Source organism: Elaeis guineensis, chromosome 2 (genome assembly GCF_000442705.2).
Source record: "Elaeis guineensis isolate ETL-2024a chromosome 2, EG11, whole genome shotgun sequence".
In the NCBI taxonomy this organism is placed as follows: Eukaryota; Viridiplantae; Streptophyta; class Magnoliopsida; order Arecales; family Arecaceae; genus Elaeis; species Elaeis guineensis.
The window spans coordinates 73,525,238-73,543,059 of NC_025994.2; the positions used below are offsets into that span (position 1 = coordinate 73,525,238).

General features: G+C 38.1%; 2 protein-coding genes across 2 annotated transcripts; one reads left to right on the top strand and one right to left on the bottom strand.

The window, feature by feature from the left end:
* Nucleotides 1-6,366: 6,366 nt before the first annotated feature.
* LOC105058426 (E3 ubiquitin-protein ligase APD1) lies at nt 6,367-9,543 on the bottom strand. Its single transcript, XM_019852233.2, has 8 exons — nt 9,377-9,543; nt 9,052-9,278; nt 8,837-8,939; nt 8,647-8,718; nt 7,302-7,528; nt 7,135-7,204; nt 6,747-7,038; nt 6,367-6,653 (listed from the first exon to the last, which is right to left on the bottom strand). The coding sequence occupies exons 1-8, from the start codon at nt 9,474-9,476 to the stop codon at nt 6,530-6,532; spliced, it is 1,215 nt and encodes a 404-aa protein (XP_019707792.2). The 5' UTR covers nt 9,477-9,543; the 3' UTR covers nt 6,367-6,529.
* A 4,467-nt stretch (nt 9,544-14,010) lies between these two features.
* On the top strand, nt 14,011-17,497 carry LOC140855639 (uncharacterized). Its single transcript, XM_073251852.1, has 2 exons — nt 14,011-14,375; nt 17,237-17,497. The coding sequence occupies exons 1-2, from the start codon at nt 14,148-14,150 to the stop codon at nt 17,480-17,482; spliced, it is 474 nt and encodes a 157-aa protein (XP_073107953.1). The 5' UTR covers nt 14,011-14,147; the 3' UTR covers nt 17,483-17,497.
* Nucleotides 17,498-17,822: the final 325 nt, after the last annotated feature.

Below are 17,822 nucleotides of genomic sequence, written 5' to 3' on the forward strand. Positions count from 1 at the left end.
GATTCTTTGAATAGACGAATAGTTTGTTTCCAGCAGTTTCTGTTCGTTAGGCACCTTCACTTCATCCCTATCTATGTCAATCTTGAAAGCAGTCTCTTTTCAAACTGATCATTCTATAACCGCAGAATTCAACTAGCACTCTACGGGAACTGACTAGAAAGTAGTTGATTATGGTTGGGCCGAGATACTTGTTCTAGCATATCCATATGCTCTAGAGATTCTTATGAGTCAAAGGAGATCCCCATGCATATCGTATAAGCAGTCTCATGTTCTACCTTTCAAAATCTAATTCTGATGTATACTCTTGCGAGATTATGGCCAGCGCTCACATTTATTTATGCTATACAGTGGATAACGAGCTAAAACTTCTAAGAAACTAATCTGACTAGCAATCCCCTTTCCTTTGAGGCAGCAGTATCGAATTTTTTAAGGAAAATGAAAGCAAAAGAAAAGCAGATGGTCCTTTTTCGACTTCTAAATACTCGGTTCTGTACTCTTTTTCAAGTCCATCAGTCCCAAGGTAAGAAAAGGGCTAAGATTCTTTATTTCCCAAGCACATGATCAAGCCTCTTCTTGAAATTTAAGCAATCAACGGGGACTATTGAACATAGAGATAGAATCATTTTAGCCCTTGGTTATGTATATAGCTAGTCTTTCTTCGTCATGTGATTGTCAAACTCCTAGAGGGTACATAATTGCTTATTACCTGTTCGATTTCTATCCCGTGGTACTCTTATAGTATGCTTATGGAGGATTCCTATCTATCATAGGCTTGAAGACTTTTATATGAATACACTTTGATTGCTTTTTACCAAACTTTTTCATCGCACCTCAACGAATTTTTTTCTATACTTTCTTATTATAAATATATTTATGATAGGACCTTACTTCTTTCTTTAGAGTTCCAGCTTGATTGATGGATTCTTTATTTTACTGAACTACTAGACTTTTTGAAAAAAATGTAGATAAAGTCTACCTTTATCCTAGAGGGTATATTCTTAACCATAATCAAGAGGAGCAGATAAAGCAATTATAATAAAAAGCTAAAGCAGAGCCCAGGACTGCTCTTTCTTTCTCTCAATCCGAACCTGCATTCGCCGAACTAACATATCTTCTTTCTTCCGAACCAATAGCTCCCATTTCTTCTGAACCAGCATATCCAACTAATAACTGAGGCATCCAAATCCACATATGAATCGGGATTAGTATCAACTTTTTCTAAGGCTGTTCTTTCTCTTCAAAATCTAAAGTCTGAAGCTGGTTGAAAGCACCCCTTGCCCTATGGCTCATGGCAAGACAAGCTTGACTCCTTCGTTCAATCAGCATCCGTAAAGCTAACTTTTCTCCTCTTGCCAGTAAAGAGTTCGGTTATCATAAGCGAGCGAGTCAAGTCGAAATGCGCTAGCTACCCAATTTTGTATACTGATTGATTAATTGATCAATTTTTTTAATAAATTAGAACTAACGAAATTTCCAGAGTTAGAAGCCTTTGGCTTCTGATCTCGATAAAGCTACTCAGAAGAAATTGGAAAGAGGTCAATGATTACACGAGTTGCTTAAACAATTTCAATTAGAACCTCTCACGGTGGAAGAACAGATAGCTATAATTTCTATTGGAGCGAATGGATATCTTGATCCGCTAAAATTGAAACGAAAAGTAACCGTGGATACGTCTTATGTCACAGCTGTCGTTCAAAAGTAGCTTGTTGAAATAAAGCCACAAGTATCTCAGAAAGATCATCCTCGAACGAATGACAGCCGATATCGGATTTTGGCATCCGAACTTCCCGCTCTGGACCATGCCAAAGGAAAGTTCAATCGCAAGAGGCTTGGGGTACCACCAGTAGTAGCGTCACCGAAGTTGTCATCGATAATTGTGACCCCTCGTCGGCCAGTTAAGGAGAGGCTCGGTCCACTCGAGCCTACAAAAGCACATTTCTCATCAATCTTATCAGAAAAGATGCCTCGTGGCAGATATGTGAGGAGGCGATGGGGCATTACCAGTCTTTGCAAGAATAGGTCTGAGCTTGATGACATTCCTGCTTGACTTTCTTCAAAGATGTCTTAGATCTCTTTCTTATAATATAAGTAGAATGTTTGGAGGTGCTCGTGTAGGCGTATTTCTCCTTTTGATATTAGGGTCAACATGAGTTGGCTTTCACTGGCTTACATGGACTACGGCGTGTAGCTGCTTCAATCTTGGGGGCTGCTGTCACTGGTAAGCCATATTACCCATCTTTATGACGATTGGCAAGAGTCCCTTTGGAATTTCCAGTGGGGGAGTTTGATTGATCCAATCACGATGAATGATGTCAACCCCCTCTTTTGCGTCTAACTTGACTCTGATTCCCACACTATGAGAGCTGATCCAGGGGCTACTGAATAAAATTTACGAAAGCCTGTCTTTCTGACTCAATGTATTGCCCTTTGGGATCAGGATCTGACGAGGAAGTGAGAGAGGGGATACCAAACATAGGTACGTACCATTGCCCCAATAAAATGGACTATGTCATATAGGAAAGAACCCATGGAGGTTGGGACAGAAAGAAAGCTAGTTTTGTTTCTGCTTTCTTCGAGCTACCAAATTCTTTTGTCAGGTGTGGGTCAAGTTTCCTCATTCTTGCTTGACTTCCCCTTCAGGGCACGAAAAGATGGACTACGACTTAAGTAAGGGAGAGGACAACCCCTCTTTCTGGCTTACCTTCAACGAGTGAGTGCTATTCCCATTCCTTACTTTGGTCCGACCCTCTTTTTCGACAAGTTTGCTTGCTCACTAGAAGAGTAAAGCGAGAGCAGCTAGTTTAGAAGGAAGAGGACATAAGGGGCTATTCGGCCTCACTTGTCGGAGACTGAATTACCTAATGTTAGCTCGCTTACTTGCTGATCAAGAAAACAACCGGTCATTTCCACTTACTCTAAGCATAGAAGGAAGAAGATGGAAAAAGTCACATAACAAACAAATTGTCGAAAGCCCTACTTTACTTATAGGCTGACTTGGCTCAGGAAACAAGGAACTATTCGGCTTGCAGGGCTGCTGCTCTTTGAAAGATGAGGTCCAGTGGAAGAGGCAAATCGGGCAAGTTGAGTACTCAAATTCGGCGCTTGCTTGACATCTCTCTTTGAATCTGAAACCTGACACGACATTGATTCTGCCTCCATTGCTGGAAAGGATAATGCTGGATCTTTAGCTAGCTCATAGGTGGAGGAAAGGTGTTAACATATAAGGAATCAAAAATCTCGTTTACTGAAAAAGAACAGGAAGAGCGAAAAAAAGCATCGGCTAGCCAGTTCGGGAAGCACCGTGAAAAAGAAGAAAGAAAGGACCGCATTCAAGAAAGGATCACTCAAGGAAGGAGCGCATTCAGGGATGGATCGATCGGGGTGAAAGTAGAAAGCAAGAAATGATTTTGGAAAAAGCCATTTTGTTGAAGTGCTCTCTCGCTTTAGGGGAAGCTCTCTTTTCTAGTCCCTTACTAGCATGTCCGATTTCAAGTGAGGATATTCCTAGCTGATTTATGATATTCATCTTAATCTCCCTAGCACCTTCAGTCTGTAAGCCTATGGCAGTTCTAGTTCTTTTGCAATCAATCCAGTTCTTAAGGCAAGCTCTGCCAGTCCTAATAGAATCCCCTCTCCCTGCTAGTTCAGTGAGATAGCTAAAAGATAACTGGACTAGGTTGGAGTTTTCTTGCCTTGCCATTCATTCAATACTAAGTGCTTCCATTGCGAAGCTCCTTCAATTTTGAATCCTTTGCAGCCAATAGGAGTGCTTCTTATATCCAGTTTTAGTCTCCTTCTTTCTGCTTGCCATCTAGCATCTTTGCCTTGCGATCCCATGGGAGCACCTCTCCTAATAAGCCCTATTTGTTAAGCTGTTTTTAAGTAATACCTTGCAGCCATTGTTCATTTCTTGCCATCTCGAAAAGTCCTTCTGATTCCTACTATTCCTACGCTCTCAAGTCTGGAAAGCACTACTCGAAAGCTAGGAAAGACAAGCCAACAGTGGATATAGCAACTTTTTTAGAAGCAAGGTAAAGGGCCTAATTTTTAGCCAGTTCCGTTGCATCAAGTTCCATCCCAGCGATTGGGAGATTTCTTTCTGTCAGATCTAAAATCATCTAATCTAATGACTTCTCTCGACGAGCGAGAAGTCATTAGATTCTTTCTATTCAAATGGCGTTTTTGAATTTTTTTTTTTTTTGCATCATCCATGTGGAAAAAGGTGGAAAAGAGGTGGTGACGTAGACACTATAAAACATCATTTTGAATGGTGTTTTATAAGATTTGCATTAGTTTGATAAATAAGTTAAAAATTATGTTATTTTTGTAAATAATTTTTTTTTAAAAATTATTTAGGTAAAGGACTCACATTAAAAAGGTTGGATGGTGGAAGAAGGGAATCCAAAAGATGAATATGCAGAGAGAATGGATGGTGGATAGAGGGAGGGGAAGTGAAGAAAAGTTGGTGGGATATCACGATACGATGTTCTTTACTCACAAACCTGATCATGGCTCCCTCGTGGTCCCAGAAAAATTGGTAGGAACCTTATTCCCTGTTAGAGGTCTATAAATTCTCCCTGTTTTCTAAAGAGTCCGTGTTAAAACAAGGGGGAAAAAAAAAGCTTGAGAGAGAGAGAGAGAGAGAGAGAGAGAGAGAGTATGCGTGTGTTTGTGTGCATTTATTTTGCAGTCTTAGCTGACATTATGCATGGTACTTGTTGATGCCCAAAATTAGGTCCGATGATCTGGAGAAGAGAAGTATGTTGATCGATTTGTTTGTCGAATTAGCTCTAGTCAGACCCTCCAATATTTATTTAGATCATATAAGGTATTAGAAACAATAAAAGAGAAAAAGGAGCATGATATAAAATAACATATATCTTCATAAGGTTTTAAGGGTTTTTTTAATAAATAAAAAGTTTTTGTTCCATCAAAATTGAATTCTTGAGAGTCCCAGTTCAAGCAGAAGACTATCTCTTGATTTGTTTTATCTGATGTCTCACGGTCATCAGGTGAGCTCATGGAAGCTAGCGTTTTTAGAGTGACCGTGAATAGCTTTGTCGTGTTACCAAAAAAGAAAAAAATAGCTTTGTCGAGAAGAAGAGATCTCCTGTCTGATGTAATATACTGAACAGCAGATTCCAATGTTCGGAGCCTACCATGTTCTTGGATGTGAAAACAAGGTTCCACTTTGGATTCACATAACTCATCTTGCAGTTCGAAGGAGGTTTACTTCGATCTGAGTGATGCTTGGCGAAGTAAAGTAATGTGCACGAGGAAAAGAAACAGCATGAAGCATGCTAGTTCAAAAGTATCAATGGAACGTGTACCAATCTTTATGGGTCTGGGCTTCTTTCATGCTTATCTCCACAAGTGTAATTTCTTAAGTTTAATTGGGTTGGAATTAGGACTGGTTTGGGTTGGAAATTGCCAGCCAATCTAATTAGACAACTAAACTTATCAGACTATATGAGGGTAACATATAATTTATTTATACTGTAATAAAGTCTTGACTCAATGCCCACGTGTACACACAATGTATAGTCCTTCCTCCCTTTTTTTTTTTCTTCTTCTTAAAATAGCCTGCATTTTTAACTCAAAAAAAAAAAGCCTACATTTTCTTTTCTGGAGGAATAATAGTCTGCATCATCATGTAGTAGCAATGCCTTTTTGATCATATCCATCTCCTGTTTCTGAGTCTAAATGCACCCAAACTAGTCAACCATGATCATGCTTTAGATAATGAACAGTCTCATTCCAATAACTTGATATCATCACATCAAATCTTGTCATGAGCATATCTTATCTTATCCATACAGGAGGTGAAAGCATATGGGCTCATGGCATATTAACATATGGACCAAGTACTAGTGTGTTTCCAAGGTACATGTGGGATGGGATCGGGTTGATCTAGATCGGGTTGTTGCCTATTTGACCTAAATTGTTGAGAGAATACGTCAAACTTTTATGAGATTAGGATAAGATTTATTTATACTTGAATTTAGGTATAACTTTGCATCCATGTAGGCATGTACAATGTTTCTTGAATGAAACATGAACAAAATTTGTCATCATGATAGCGTAAGATGCAATGTAAGCATTCCATCTCCATCAACCTACATATATGGAGGATTCAGACCTAGAATCTTGTCCAAGATAAGTAAGAGAACCAAACCATTAGGCTAAGCCCAGCCTGGATGTCTGATGACTGGATTAATCATCAAAAAGCCATATGTATACATGATATGGTTGGTATTTATTTTTGAGATGCAATATAAAGTATAAATTAGTAGCCTTTCTCCTCAAAATAAATCTTGTTCTACTTTCTACTAGTGATGAATATCCGAAATGCAAATAACTCTGTCATCTTCGAAGTGGAGATCCTTTTTCTTTTACTGCAGAAGAAAGGAAAATTTAGTTGGAAAAATTATCCAGGCCTAATATTTGGGAAACACCTCCAAGAGTCAAACATCGAATCTCCCCAAAATAAATGAGGGGCTATTCCATCAGGATATTGTTCAGTTCACAATTAAGAGTTTTCTCCACCTTCGCTCATTGCACCTTGTGGATCATCCCTGGAACTAAACAATCTTCTTAATTTATGAATGAGCCTTCTACAGATTGGACATACCTTGTTTTCCTCCTCCATTATCCTGTAAAACCAACAAAAAATGATGACAAATGGGTAATATAACAGAAGAAAAAAAGATTAAAAATACTAACTTCATACTCATATGATCTCTTACCTTTTTGCACATGTATAACAAGTAGCACTATGTCCACAAGGAGTGAAGAAACAATTGCGCCTTTCGTCATAACAAATCACACATATCTTCCCATCATAAAAATCTTCTGAAGAGGAAGATGAACTTGATTCAGGCTCCTCTTCATTTGTTCCATATTTACAAGGCATCTCCTTTCTTGGTAGTATTGGATCGGTCTCTGTCGCCGCTGTTTGAATTTGCACTTGTAATGTTTGCTCAGAATCACAAGCTCCAAGATATTTCAAAACCATATACGCAATAAATATGACAAACCCTGCAAGATCATGAGACATAACAGATCAAAGAAAGTGGTAAATTCATTGATACTTTAAGACAGAACAATGACTGGGACTTTGGAGATTGGAGATACCTGTGACCACTAAATATGAGACCAGCCGTGCTCCAAAAGATAGTTCAACTTGCCAAACGGTGATGGGCACCTAAAAACAACCACTACATTAGAGTTCCTTCCTTCTGATGGAGCTGTTGATAAAATCTTATTATTTGGTGTTAATGGTGAGATGGTATAAATCTTACATCACTATTTGGTGTTGTTAACACATAATAGCAAGTGCTTGGAAGGTGGAGCTCAAGCTTGCACAAACCATCGGTCGTTGAACAAATGTTGTTTGCTCGACTGATATCGTATATCTTCGATGTAACATTGACCTTCAAGATCATCACCATTGTTCGAGGAGTTAAATTCACGACACCGAAATAATAAGTATCATCTTCAGCAACAGTGTACTCTGCTTTTCTATTGCCTGATCACTCAGAAAAAGGAAGCTTGTCACTAGTAAGTAGTAACTAGTCTCATACAGGACACCAATTAAATGTATATCAACACTTCATTGGAAGCATTGATAAATGCAAGGTGGCCGGGTTCATCACTGGATCAATAAAATGTATAAAACCAGGTGTTCTCATTAATGCTTACCCTGAAAAGGGTTTGGTTTGCTTACATTGGCAGGTACACTATGGACCGATGGTGAATTGCTGATGTCTACCATCATGACAAATTTATAGAAGTTACTACAGTGGGTTATTTTTATTTTTCCCTTTTTTTTTTTCATGAGAAAAAGTATAATCTAGGGGCACAGCCAGCCATTTCAGATAAATGAAGGAAACATTACCCAAGCTAAATATTCAGGAAACTCCTTAATTATATCTTTAAGTCCTAAATATCTTATAATTCTTGCATAGAATCTCCTGGCAAACTTCCAAATTTCGATACACACTCTTCTATATTAGTTGAATTGCAATGTAACCAACTACCAGATGATCAGGAATTTTACATGAATTTGTTGAAAATGTTAAGATCTGAGGGAATTATATAGAGGTTTTAATTTTCCTATGATGGCTTATGCAGTGGTGCTATATAAAAATCCTAAACTTCAAAAGAACCAGCATTAGCTAGTTCAAACAATACAGATTGTTAATTGGAAAGAAGGAAGAGGAGGCGGAAAAGAAGAAGGAAGGGGAGAGGGTAGGAGGAGAAAGAGGAGAAGAAGAAAGAAGGTAGATAGAGAGATAAATACAAGATCGGCAGATGTAATCTCATGATCTCATTGATATTGTCAACATTTTAAGGAGCTCTTCTTCACAGTATTTTCCTAAAATAGATCATCATAAAACATTTTCATGAAAAATGCGGAGAATTGTTTTTCATAAAATATATTTTTTCAGTTTTATGACCCGCCAATTTTGGCAAAACAAATTTTACAAGAACAACCAAACAGCTTTGTACTCTGAAAGGTCGACATAGTGCGTGGTAGAAAGCAATGCAACAAAAAAATAAAATAAAATAACCCAGTCCCCAGTCGAACGTCCAGTAAAGGAAGCAATAATGCAAGGCCCATTGGGTTTAGAGGAACCCACTCACCGTCACCAGTATCGCCTGGATGAAAGTGGGAACCTGGGTAGTATCTCTGCAACCCCTTCAAGTTCTGTTCTCCTATAAATAAACACCAAGCACAACAAGGAGTATAACATTTTGCTTTAGGCAAAAATTAAGAACAAGAAGCACTCATACCATGACGCAAGTAACCTGCCTAAATAGTATATGTACTTACCCTTGATCAGAACCACGAGCATGTCTTCATAGCTCTCACCACCATGGTTCACCTCCCAATCCATCCAAATCCTAGACCCTTTGTTCAACCACAAGGAGAATCCCTACAAACCATAATAAACTCCTACTTGTTAACACCAACACTTATCACACTCAGTAACGAAAGGCAAAAAAAAAAAAAAAAAAAATTGAAGATGAAAACGGAGATCTTATTACCTGGCGATCATAGGAGTCGACGAACAGATGTTTTGAGAGAGTCCAGTTGGTTTCCAAGCTAAGCTTGGGTCTATCCTTGAACCCATAAAGCAGTATCCCTTGGTTAGCTTTATCCTTCACCTGAACTTGCTCTACGAAGAGAGAGCTGGTCTTCATCATTCGAGAAGAGTTTGGTCCCAGAACAAGCCGGTGTTTGCCGTAACAACCATAGCGGAGACCCACGGCCGCTGTACTTCAAAGTTTAAATAAGAAAAGAAGGGTAACAATGAGAAAGGAAATGTGTTTGAGAGTGATCGAATAAAGAAGAGAGGGTAGAGTTACGTGCCCCAGATCCAAACAAGAAGAGGGAGAAGGGCTCGAGCACACTTGCGCTGGCCTCGGTGAGGAGGTACGTGGTGGTAGTGATAAGGGAGATGAGACGGCATCGGAATGGTGGAGGAGAGAATGGAGAGCTGAAGGGCCGTGAGAACCGAGAAGAGATGCAGAGGAACTCGAGCCACCAGACTTTCAAATGGAAGTGATGTGAGAGTGTTCGTTAGGGACCAGTAGGCAAGGTTCCAACTACCATTCTCGAGTGTTGCAATACTAGCGATAGGGAATGTAAGGTATCCCTTGTTTGTACGCTTGGGACCGTTGCTTGATATCACGGTTGGCAATTGGATCGTGTTGGATCAGGCTGGATCAAACATTAATCAATCTAAGTCTGACCTATTCATCAAACGGATCAAACATTTAAATTTGGACCCCATATATTTATTAAATAGCTATTTCTATCCTATCCATATGATTTATATATTAAATAGATCAAATCAGATTAAACGAATTAAATAGATTAAGTAGATTGGATTAGACTGATCAGAAATAAATTAAATCAATTTTAAACAGATTAAATAAATTTTAAATAGATTAACGAGTTGAATTATGATCCGATTCAATTATTAAATAGATCAAAATAAGCTAAATGGATCAAAAGTCTAAATCTAAATCCAACCTAATCAATAAACATGTTGGAGATAGGTCAACCTATTTATGATCTAAATCAATTTATATCAAATCTAAATCTGTTTAAAGTGAATCATTCATGATCATACATTGCTATCTTACGGTACGGTATGTTGATGTTGGCTATGAGGGTATCAGATGGGCCACCAGGCTATGTTGAGGCTAGATTTGTTTTGGATCTTGGGTTTGTCAAAAAGAAGTCAGAGCCCACGCCTATTTTGGCCAGCTTGGTTTTGCAAGCGAACCCAAGAGACTAATTTGTTGGGAATCGCCTCGTCTCTTTCACTAAACCAAATGACTTGCTGCATTTCTTATACGCAAAGGACTAACTGCACGTAACAATAACCTAACAAATATAGTGAAAAGAATTATGCACGGTTAATTATTTTACTTGTTGAAACCTAGCTATAGTTTGGAGCTTAGGAGTATTAGGACCTCATAGAAACAAGATGGGAGCCAAAATTCAACGAGCCTCTTTCACAAACTTTCACATAACTGTGTGCCACTGGGATTAAATATAAAGTGCTAATTTTGTCGATACTAAAGATAAAGGCAATCAAAAAAAAAAAAAAAAAAATACAAGCGGTGTTTAGTTCTCATCTGGTTGGGATAACTCTGGGAACGAAAAAAATTTTGTCCACAAAATGAAGTAATAGAAGTGAATATTGGTCCTTAGTCCAGAAATAAAGTTTTTAGAACTTCCCTACAAAAATTTATTATAGGAATAATAGGTTCAATTGGAAGAAACACTCTAATGGTTTTAGTAAGATTCATTACATCCCAAGAGTGCTGAAGAGTAGGCAAGCTCATGACAGACTCATCTCAAACGAGGATTATGATGTATTTCACTAAAGACACTGAGGTTCCTGAGATAACCGGGGTATTGTTAAGTGGAATAAATCCATGCATGGCTTTTAGAAAAGAAGAAAAAGGAAGAAGAGAAAGGGAGAGTGATTTTGAGGAGAAGTTGCAAGATGGAAAGAGAGATCTTTACTAGATCAGATTTCTAAAGACTTTGCTTAGCCTCGTATTTCTGTAAGCAATATCAACAAAAAATACACAAGGAAGATGCTTCAATAGACATCGAATATGAAAAGAACAACATAAACATGAAAGTTTCAAGATTGGAGAGGTAGAATTGATTTAATAAGTTGTGTTGGTTTTAGGATATATTTGGTTGGAAGAGTTGGACTCTAGAATGAGAATAAGGATGAATACGTGGCTCTCATTTTAGCCATTTGGTTGAGGAGAGTCTCATTTTTATTCCAACCCTAAGAGGAAATGGAAATGTTTCAATCTCTAAAAATCTAATCCATACTCTTCTCTAATATTTAAATCTTATTCTAATTCTAATCTCGATTCCGATTATGAATCAAATGTGTTGAAGGATATGGCCATTACAATTTCTATTCTAATTCTAATTCTGATTCTAGTAATAAATCAAACATGCTGTTGCACTTTATGTATATGTGGTAATTCCATTGGGTGGGGGGTGTTGGTTGGTGATATATATTTTCACATGTCAAGGTCCAAAATGCTAATGATGACTCATTTTTTTATCAAACTAAGATGGTTTTGTATAAATATTGACTGCTGTTCCACTCTTCTATTGAGTTTGGCATCAACATCCTATGTTGCGAAACTACTAGTTGAATCTGATGAAATTTTGAATTCATCACTTTGGATCAATCAAATCCATCAGGTAATAAAAAAAATATAGAAATAGATGCAAAGTTCAACATTTTTTTTTTTTTTTTTTTGATGATGAAAGAGAGGTTGAGCAAGAGCCATCCAGCTCTTACTAAAGTGAATTGTAGCTATTTACAATGAGATATTTACAAAACAGAGACAGCAAGATATAAGAAAAAAATAAAATAAAAATTCAGCATAAAAAAATTGACTCAATGGTTTAAAATGATTAACTAAAATGAGAGATCGTGGCAGGTTACACAGCATATTGCATGCTTTGCAGCAGCCCTTCGAAAGTTTATCTCCTAGGTGTTATATGGTTATCATATCATGCATTCTATCAAATTCTATTATAAGCAACAATGCATCGTATGCTTATGGATTGTGCTATCTAACCTGACATTGACAGCTATGTACACATTACAGCCTTTACCGCAACAAGCAAGCCCTAGAATATAACGGTGACTTATCACCAAAAATTTTGATTGAACCATAATGATAATTAAGGATCACTATTAATTATTCACCTCTCCAGAGGTAAAGAAGCTACAAAATCTGGTGGTAGTTTTGTTTATGCACATAAGCTCACATATCACCTGCAAGTTCCTTTGCTTCTCAATTCACCCCCCACCGTGCCCAAAAAAAAAAAAACTAGGTTTGATATTATCAATTATTACGAATAAATCATTCCTATTAAGGGTCACATCTGTAATTAGTGCAAGAGTTCTGAACCATTTCTTCCAACTTCCAACCAGATGTCTGTTCCTCCTTTTAAACAAATTCAAGCATAACCCTCACCTGCGACCTCCTTGGATCTTTGCTTCACATGTCATACTATGTTAGACAGTTCTCCAACAATTTGACCTCAATAAGAAGATCTCTTGTACTTCCAACAAGATCTATCACATCCTTCCCGTTTTACTATGCACCCACCCCGTGTTGTCTTCTATACGATGCTCATCTTGTGTGCCCAGACCTTTGTCTTCTTGCATAATCCCATTTTAATACTCAATCCATTAACCCAAATCTAATTTATTAAATGGGTCAGCAATCCAAATCCGAATATGAACATTTTATTCAACAAGTAATCCATCCCGACTTACAACTAGTTGAATCAAGTTGAGAAAGTTAAATGAGTTAAGTATTGCTACCCTATCCTCTAAGGCAAGTCGATCGTCTCGACTTGCCCAAGCTAAGAAGAGTACTCATGGTACCACGTTAACATAAATTGCAGCATTTGGTTTAAGTGCACTCAAAAGAATCCAAGATGGCACGGGCCCAAATCCACCGGACTATTTTAGGTCCTTTTCGTGTATCAAAGCATTTGGTGTGCGACGGGTGCTTTGCATCGCAAGACTACCTCCGGACCGATGAAGTGGAGGAAGTTATCAGCCTCTGGATTTTGGAACATCAATATCCATCTACGTGGCCATTTTAGGAACGTGAAACATACACTTCTTTCCCCGTGGAAACGATGTGTTCGAGGGTGCATGAAAACTTTTGATCGAAGAGAATGGTAAAGAGCGTAGATTTGCTCTCCTTAAAATCATGTCTAATAGTTGGATTCATCAAATCAAACGATGATATATGCCTAACAAAATCAACGATGATATATGTCTAACAAAATCAAGGATCAATTGAATCTCTGAATTATCAGTAATCATGCACAATCATAGCACACTTAAAAATATCCTTATTGCTCTGAGTCACTGGATAAGGAAAAAACTTAATTACTCATCTGTTAATCTCGTGATCCTATTATCGCCTCTATAAATATTGGACACAACACAAGAGATCTAGGTACAACAAAAGAAACTTCCAACATTATACTCTCAAACTTCTCTTTTTCATTCCTCTCAATTTTTTTTAAAATTTTATATAATTTAAACATCAAAAAATCTTCATCCGACATGCATCAATGGTCCCTGATCATTTTCGATGATTGCAGATCAGCCTTACGCCATATTATACTTCATCAACTTTTTCATACGGAGCAACTCTCATCTGTCCATCCATACACCTGTACTTTAGGCGGTTCACCGGAAGAAGTTAGCATTAGAGCTGTTGTTTTTCACCGCAGAATTAGGTTAGCCTTAATAGCATAGTATACGTGGGTAGGTTTCGATCTAATCCATTCAATCCGTATGCGGACTGCGTGGCACGAAAAAATCATGGACGGATGGATCGCACCGTATGTGTGGTCCGAAAGCCAAGGTAGTCCATCAAGATAGGATAGGGTGGCATCCACGCGTCGCCTGCCGACGACTCTGACGCTCCGAGCTAGCATTTCGACGCACCCACCCTTCCTTCTCAAATTCAAAACAGTCAACCCAGGGAAAAAGAAACGCCGGTAGAAGAAGAGAGGGAGAGAGAGATATAGAGACAGGGCGGAGGCGGTGACGGGCATGCCGACCGCCGCCGCTTTCCTCCCTCGGGCTCTGTTCGCTTCGCGACCTCGCCATCCGCCCTTGCTCGCCTCCCGGCCGACTAGGCTTCCTTCTTCTTCTTCTCCTTCCTCTCGCCTTGGTTTCTTGAGGCCTCGTCGCTTCCTCGTCCTCGTCGCCGCCTCCGCCTCCGCCTCTTCCTTCGATGAGCTCAATGCCAAGGGCAAATCCGATCGCCGCATCTCGAAGGTTCGCCTCCGTTTCCGTCGGTTTCTCTTGAGTTAGAATCAAATAGGGTTCCTATTTCGTCGTGATTGGGGCTGTGTCATTTGGTAAGTCGTTATTATGCATAAAAATCTGTGGAAGAATTCCGCGAACTTTGGAGTATTTTAACTCAAATTTAGTGCTTTTGTTGGGTTGTTGCGTGGTAATCTCAAATTGGGATTTGGTAATTGTGGGTGTTTGGCTTGTATTTTATGAAAATTGTTTCCTGGAGGAGATGGCGTGAATTCGTAAGAAAGTCTTGGTCTTGTTGTAGGGAGTATTCTATTTGATTGAAGTGGTGAGTGGTTCCATGAGGATGCTTGTTTTGTAACTGGAATTTGTCCAGATTCATTTGCCCCAAATCGTATCAGAAAATAAGAACTAAAATTTACAGCGGAGGTAGTTCTGAGATACCAATAAGTCAGGCACAAGTTCTTTGGATTCTGTTGAAGAACCAATGTGGTTAGGTTCTTGTTTTGTGAAATCAGGCATGCCAATAAAATAGGACATGATAAGAAAAGTGAGAATAACACAGATTTTCAACGGCTACCGAGTTACATTCATGAGGAGACTCATTTGTTTAGAAATTAGTAGAACAAAATAAACAAGAGCACGCAGGTGTGGTTGAAATGCTCACACCAGAATGGAGGGGCTTTTCTAGTTCAAAGGTTTATGATAAATGCCAAAGACAATCTAAGAAAGAGTATAAAAACGCCAGTTGTAACACGCAGAACCTTTAAATTGCATGGAAGTGCCCACGTCCCTGCCTTGCCTTGCAAGGTGTTTTTGTGTTAAAGCAGATCCAAGGCATATATTTAAATAAGAAATGCCAATCTCCATTTTCTCTTGACTATTTTTCATCGCTCCTTCTTCCTACATGCCTCAATTAGTTCATCCATAAGATAATTTAAGTATTTAACAGCCTTTTCAATGTAGATCAGATTCATACAAAGCTCGAATTTCAAGGTGGTGACTTCATTCATCATGCCTCCAAATGTTCTCTTTTTGAGTTGAACTATTTTCCAGACCATTCTGTCATTGATAATTTCCCAGTCATGATGATAGAAAAGCATGGATAATTTGGTCTTTCATTTCATAATAGACCCACTGCTGAATGGAGTGGATCACTCTCTATCTATCAAAGTGCACATGGATGATATCCTACTAAATACCTAAATCGCTTGATTGCTGTGTTTATCATTTCTGCAGTTTCTGATGAATTTCCTCACAAAGCTATTCTAGGTTGTAGCATCTTCATCCAGCTTACAAGTTTTCTCATCCATGAATCTATATTTGACATAGTTTTGTTTAAGTTACTGATGAACTATGTATTGGTCGAACCATCATATTCTCCTTCATGCTGCCATCGTGTAAAGTTCCAAATCAGTACTTAAAGAGTACCCCTCGAATAGTTGAATATGTCTTCATGGTTTGCCATGCTTCTTTCTTGGATCTGTTGCATATTAATTCATGACATCAGTTGCTTATTAAAGTTTTTGTCAAGAACATGCCAAACATACATGATGCACTCAGCTGCACTTTGATGTGCTGCAAGGATATATTTTATCATTTTGTATACATATGGATAGTTATGATGTTTAAATCTGGGGGTACGATACAGTTATCATGTTTAAAAGAGAAGGCTTTTACACCAATGAGTTATTTACAAGCTTTGCACATGTTTCCTTTATACTAAAGAAAACCCATGAACATTTATAAAGTTTCTGCAGGCAACTCTCTCTCTCTCTCTCTCTCTCTCTCACGTGTGTGGCGTGTTTACAAATCCTCTAATATTGTGTTTCCGAGTCTTGTTCTCTTCTTTCAACTTTGCATGTTTGGGTTAGGTCTTCTGTTTCCATAAGCTAATTGGTTGGTGCAGAGCCCAACCAAGCTTATCAATTAGGCATTGTGCGTTGGGACAGGATTTCTAGCAGCCCACCTACATCTATACTATGAGAAAATTACTGTCTTTAAGACAACCCGTTGATTGTGATGCCTTACCCATATTTCATTTTTAATTCTTTTCTCTCCCTTTCCCATTTCTCTCTATGCCCTTTCTATTTCTTCCACCTCAAGTTTCCAATGTTTTAAGTTTGTTTTGGTCCTACTATGTTCGGTAGGGGATCAAAATATGTCCTATAGTAAGTTTAATGTGTATGAATTGAATCAGCCAGGTATTTCTCAATATCTCCAAGCCTGACTGAAAAGTTTCACCAGAACACTAAAAGGTGTTGGAAGATTTACCTTTAAGAGTCTAATAGTTTTAAAGGCTAATTTCTTAGCTATCTCAGTGGGAAAGAGAAAACAAGATGAACAGAAATGCTGGTTTGTTTCAGCCAAGAGTAAAGGCCAGAGAAGTTTGATACTTTGGCTGATGTATATAACTGAGATATTGAAATATCAGTTGATATCAGTAAAGTTGAGAATAACTACCATTCAAGGATCTTTTCTAAAATGTAATAATTAGTAAACCCAATAAAGTTAATTAAAAAGCCTAAAATAAATCTTGGCCAATACATCGATATCAGTTGAGATCTTGTGATGTATTGGCTTATATAGCTGAGACAACAAGATATATCCAATTAGTGAATGCTTGGTTGGAGTACAGAGCATTGCATTGGCCAGGTTGAATATAATGACCTCTCTTGGAAACTCTGGCCCTTTAGTGATTGGGTGTTTGATTCAAAATAGTCATAACATACTATGTTGGCTCTTCACTCCCTGAAACTTAGCGCTATATGTTAAAAATATATTTATGTTACATTGTTTCATTTTTCGACTAAGTTTTATCTTGCAGAATCTCCATATTTTGATTTCCTGATATTTTCGTGAATGTTATCTTTCAGAAATCCATCCTCTCAAATTTGATACAAGAAATAGAGCCTTTGGATGTGAGTCTGATCCAAAAAGATGTCCCAGCTGATACAGTGGATGCAATGAAGAGAACAATATCAGGCATGCTGGGTCTGCTCCCATCTGACCAGTTTCATGTCCTCGTGGAAGCATTTTGGGATCCCCTCTTCAAGTTATTGGTTTCTTCAATGATGACAGGGTATGCTTGTTTTGTAATTGGAAGATTTTTACCTTACTGAAATGTCGACAAATTTTATTCAATTATGGTAACCATCTTTATAACTTATTTTATTTTTAAAACCATGAATGATGATTCATGGTTTTAAAAATAAAAGTAGTAGTAGTAGTATTGGAGTGCCAAACAATTGTATGGTAGTATTGAAGCCGCCATGGCAACAATGACTGGTTACTGAAATTGAGACATCTGATCCTGGATTTAGGCAGCATATATACCTTGTGTATATTAACAATACTTATTTCACTTCATTCTACAATCTGGTTAAATTGCATCAGTTATATAATCTCAAAGCATGTATCTGAAATTACCTGTATAATAAAACTAAATGTTGCTTAGAGTTG

Bases quoted from the DNA above. Each gene is read 5' to 3' on its own strand.
- LOC105058426 (XM_019852233.2), bottom strand. From the start codon at position 9,476: ATGCCGTCTCATCTCCCTTATCACTACCACCACGTACCTCCTCACCGA. The intron at 7,205-7,301 runs GTAAGATTTATA...GGTTGTTTTTAG, and splicing joins TAACAACACCAAATAGTGAT to GTGCCCATCACCGTTTGGCA. The intron at 7,039-7,134 runs GTATCTCCAATC...ATGATCTTGCAG, and splicing joins CTCATATTTAGTGGTCACAG to GGTTTGTCATATTTATTGCG.
- LOC140855639 (XM_073251852.1), top strand. From the start codon at position 14,148: ATGCCGACCGCCGCCGCTTTCCTCCCTCGGGCTCTGTTCGCTTCGCGA. The intron at 14,376-17,236 runs GTTCGCCTCCGT...GTTATCTTTCAG, and splicing joins CCGATCGCCGCATCTCGAAG to AAATCCATCCTCTCAAATTT.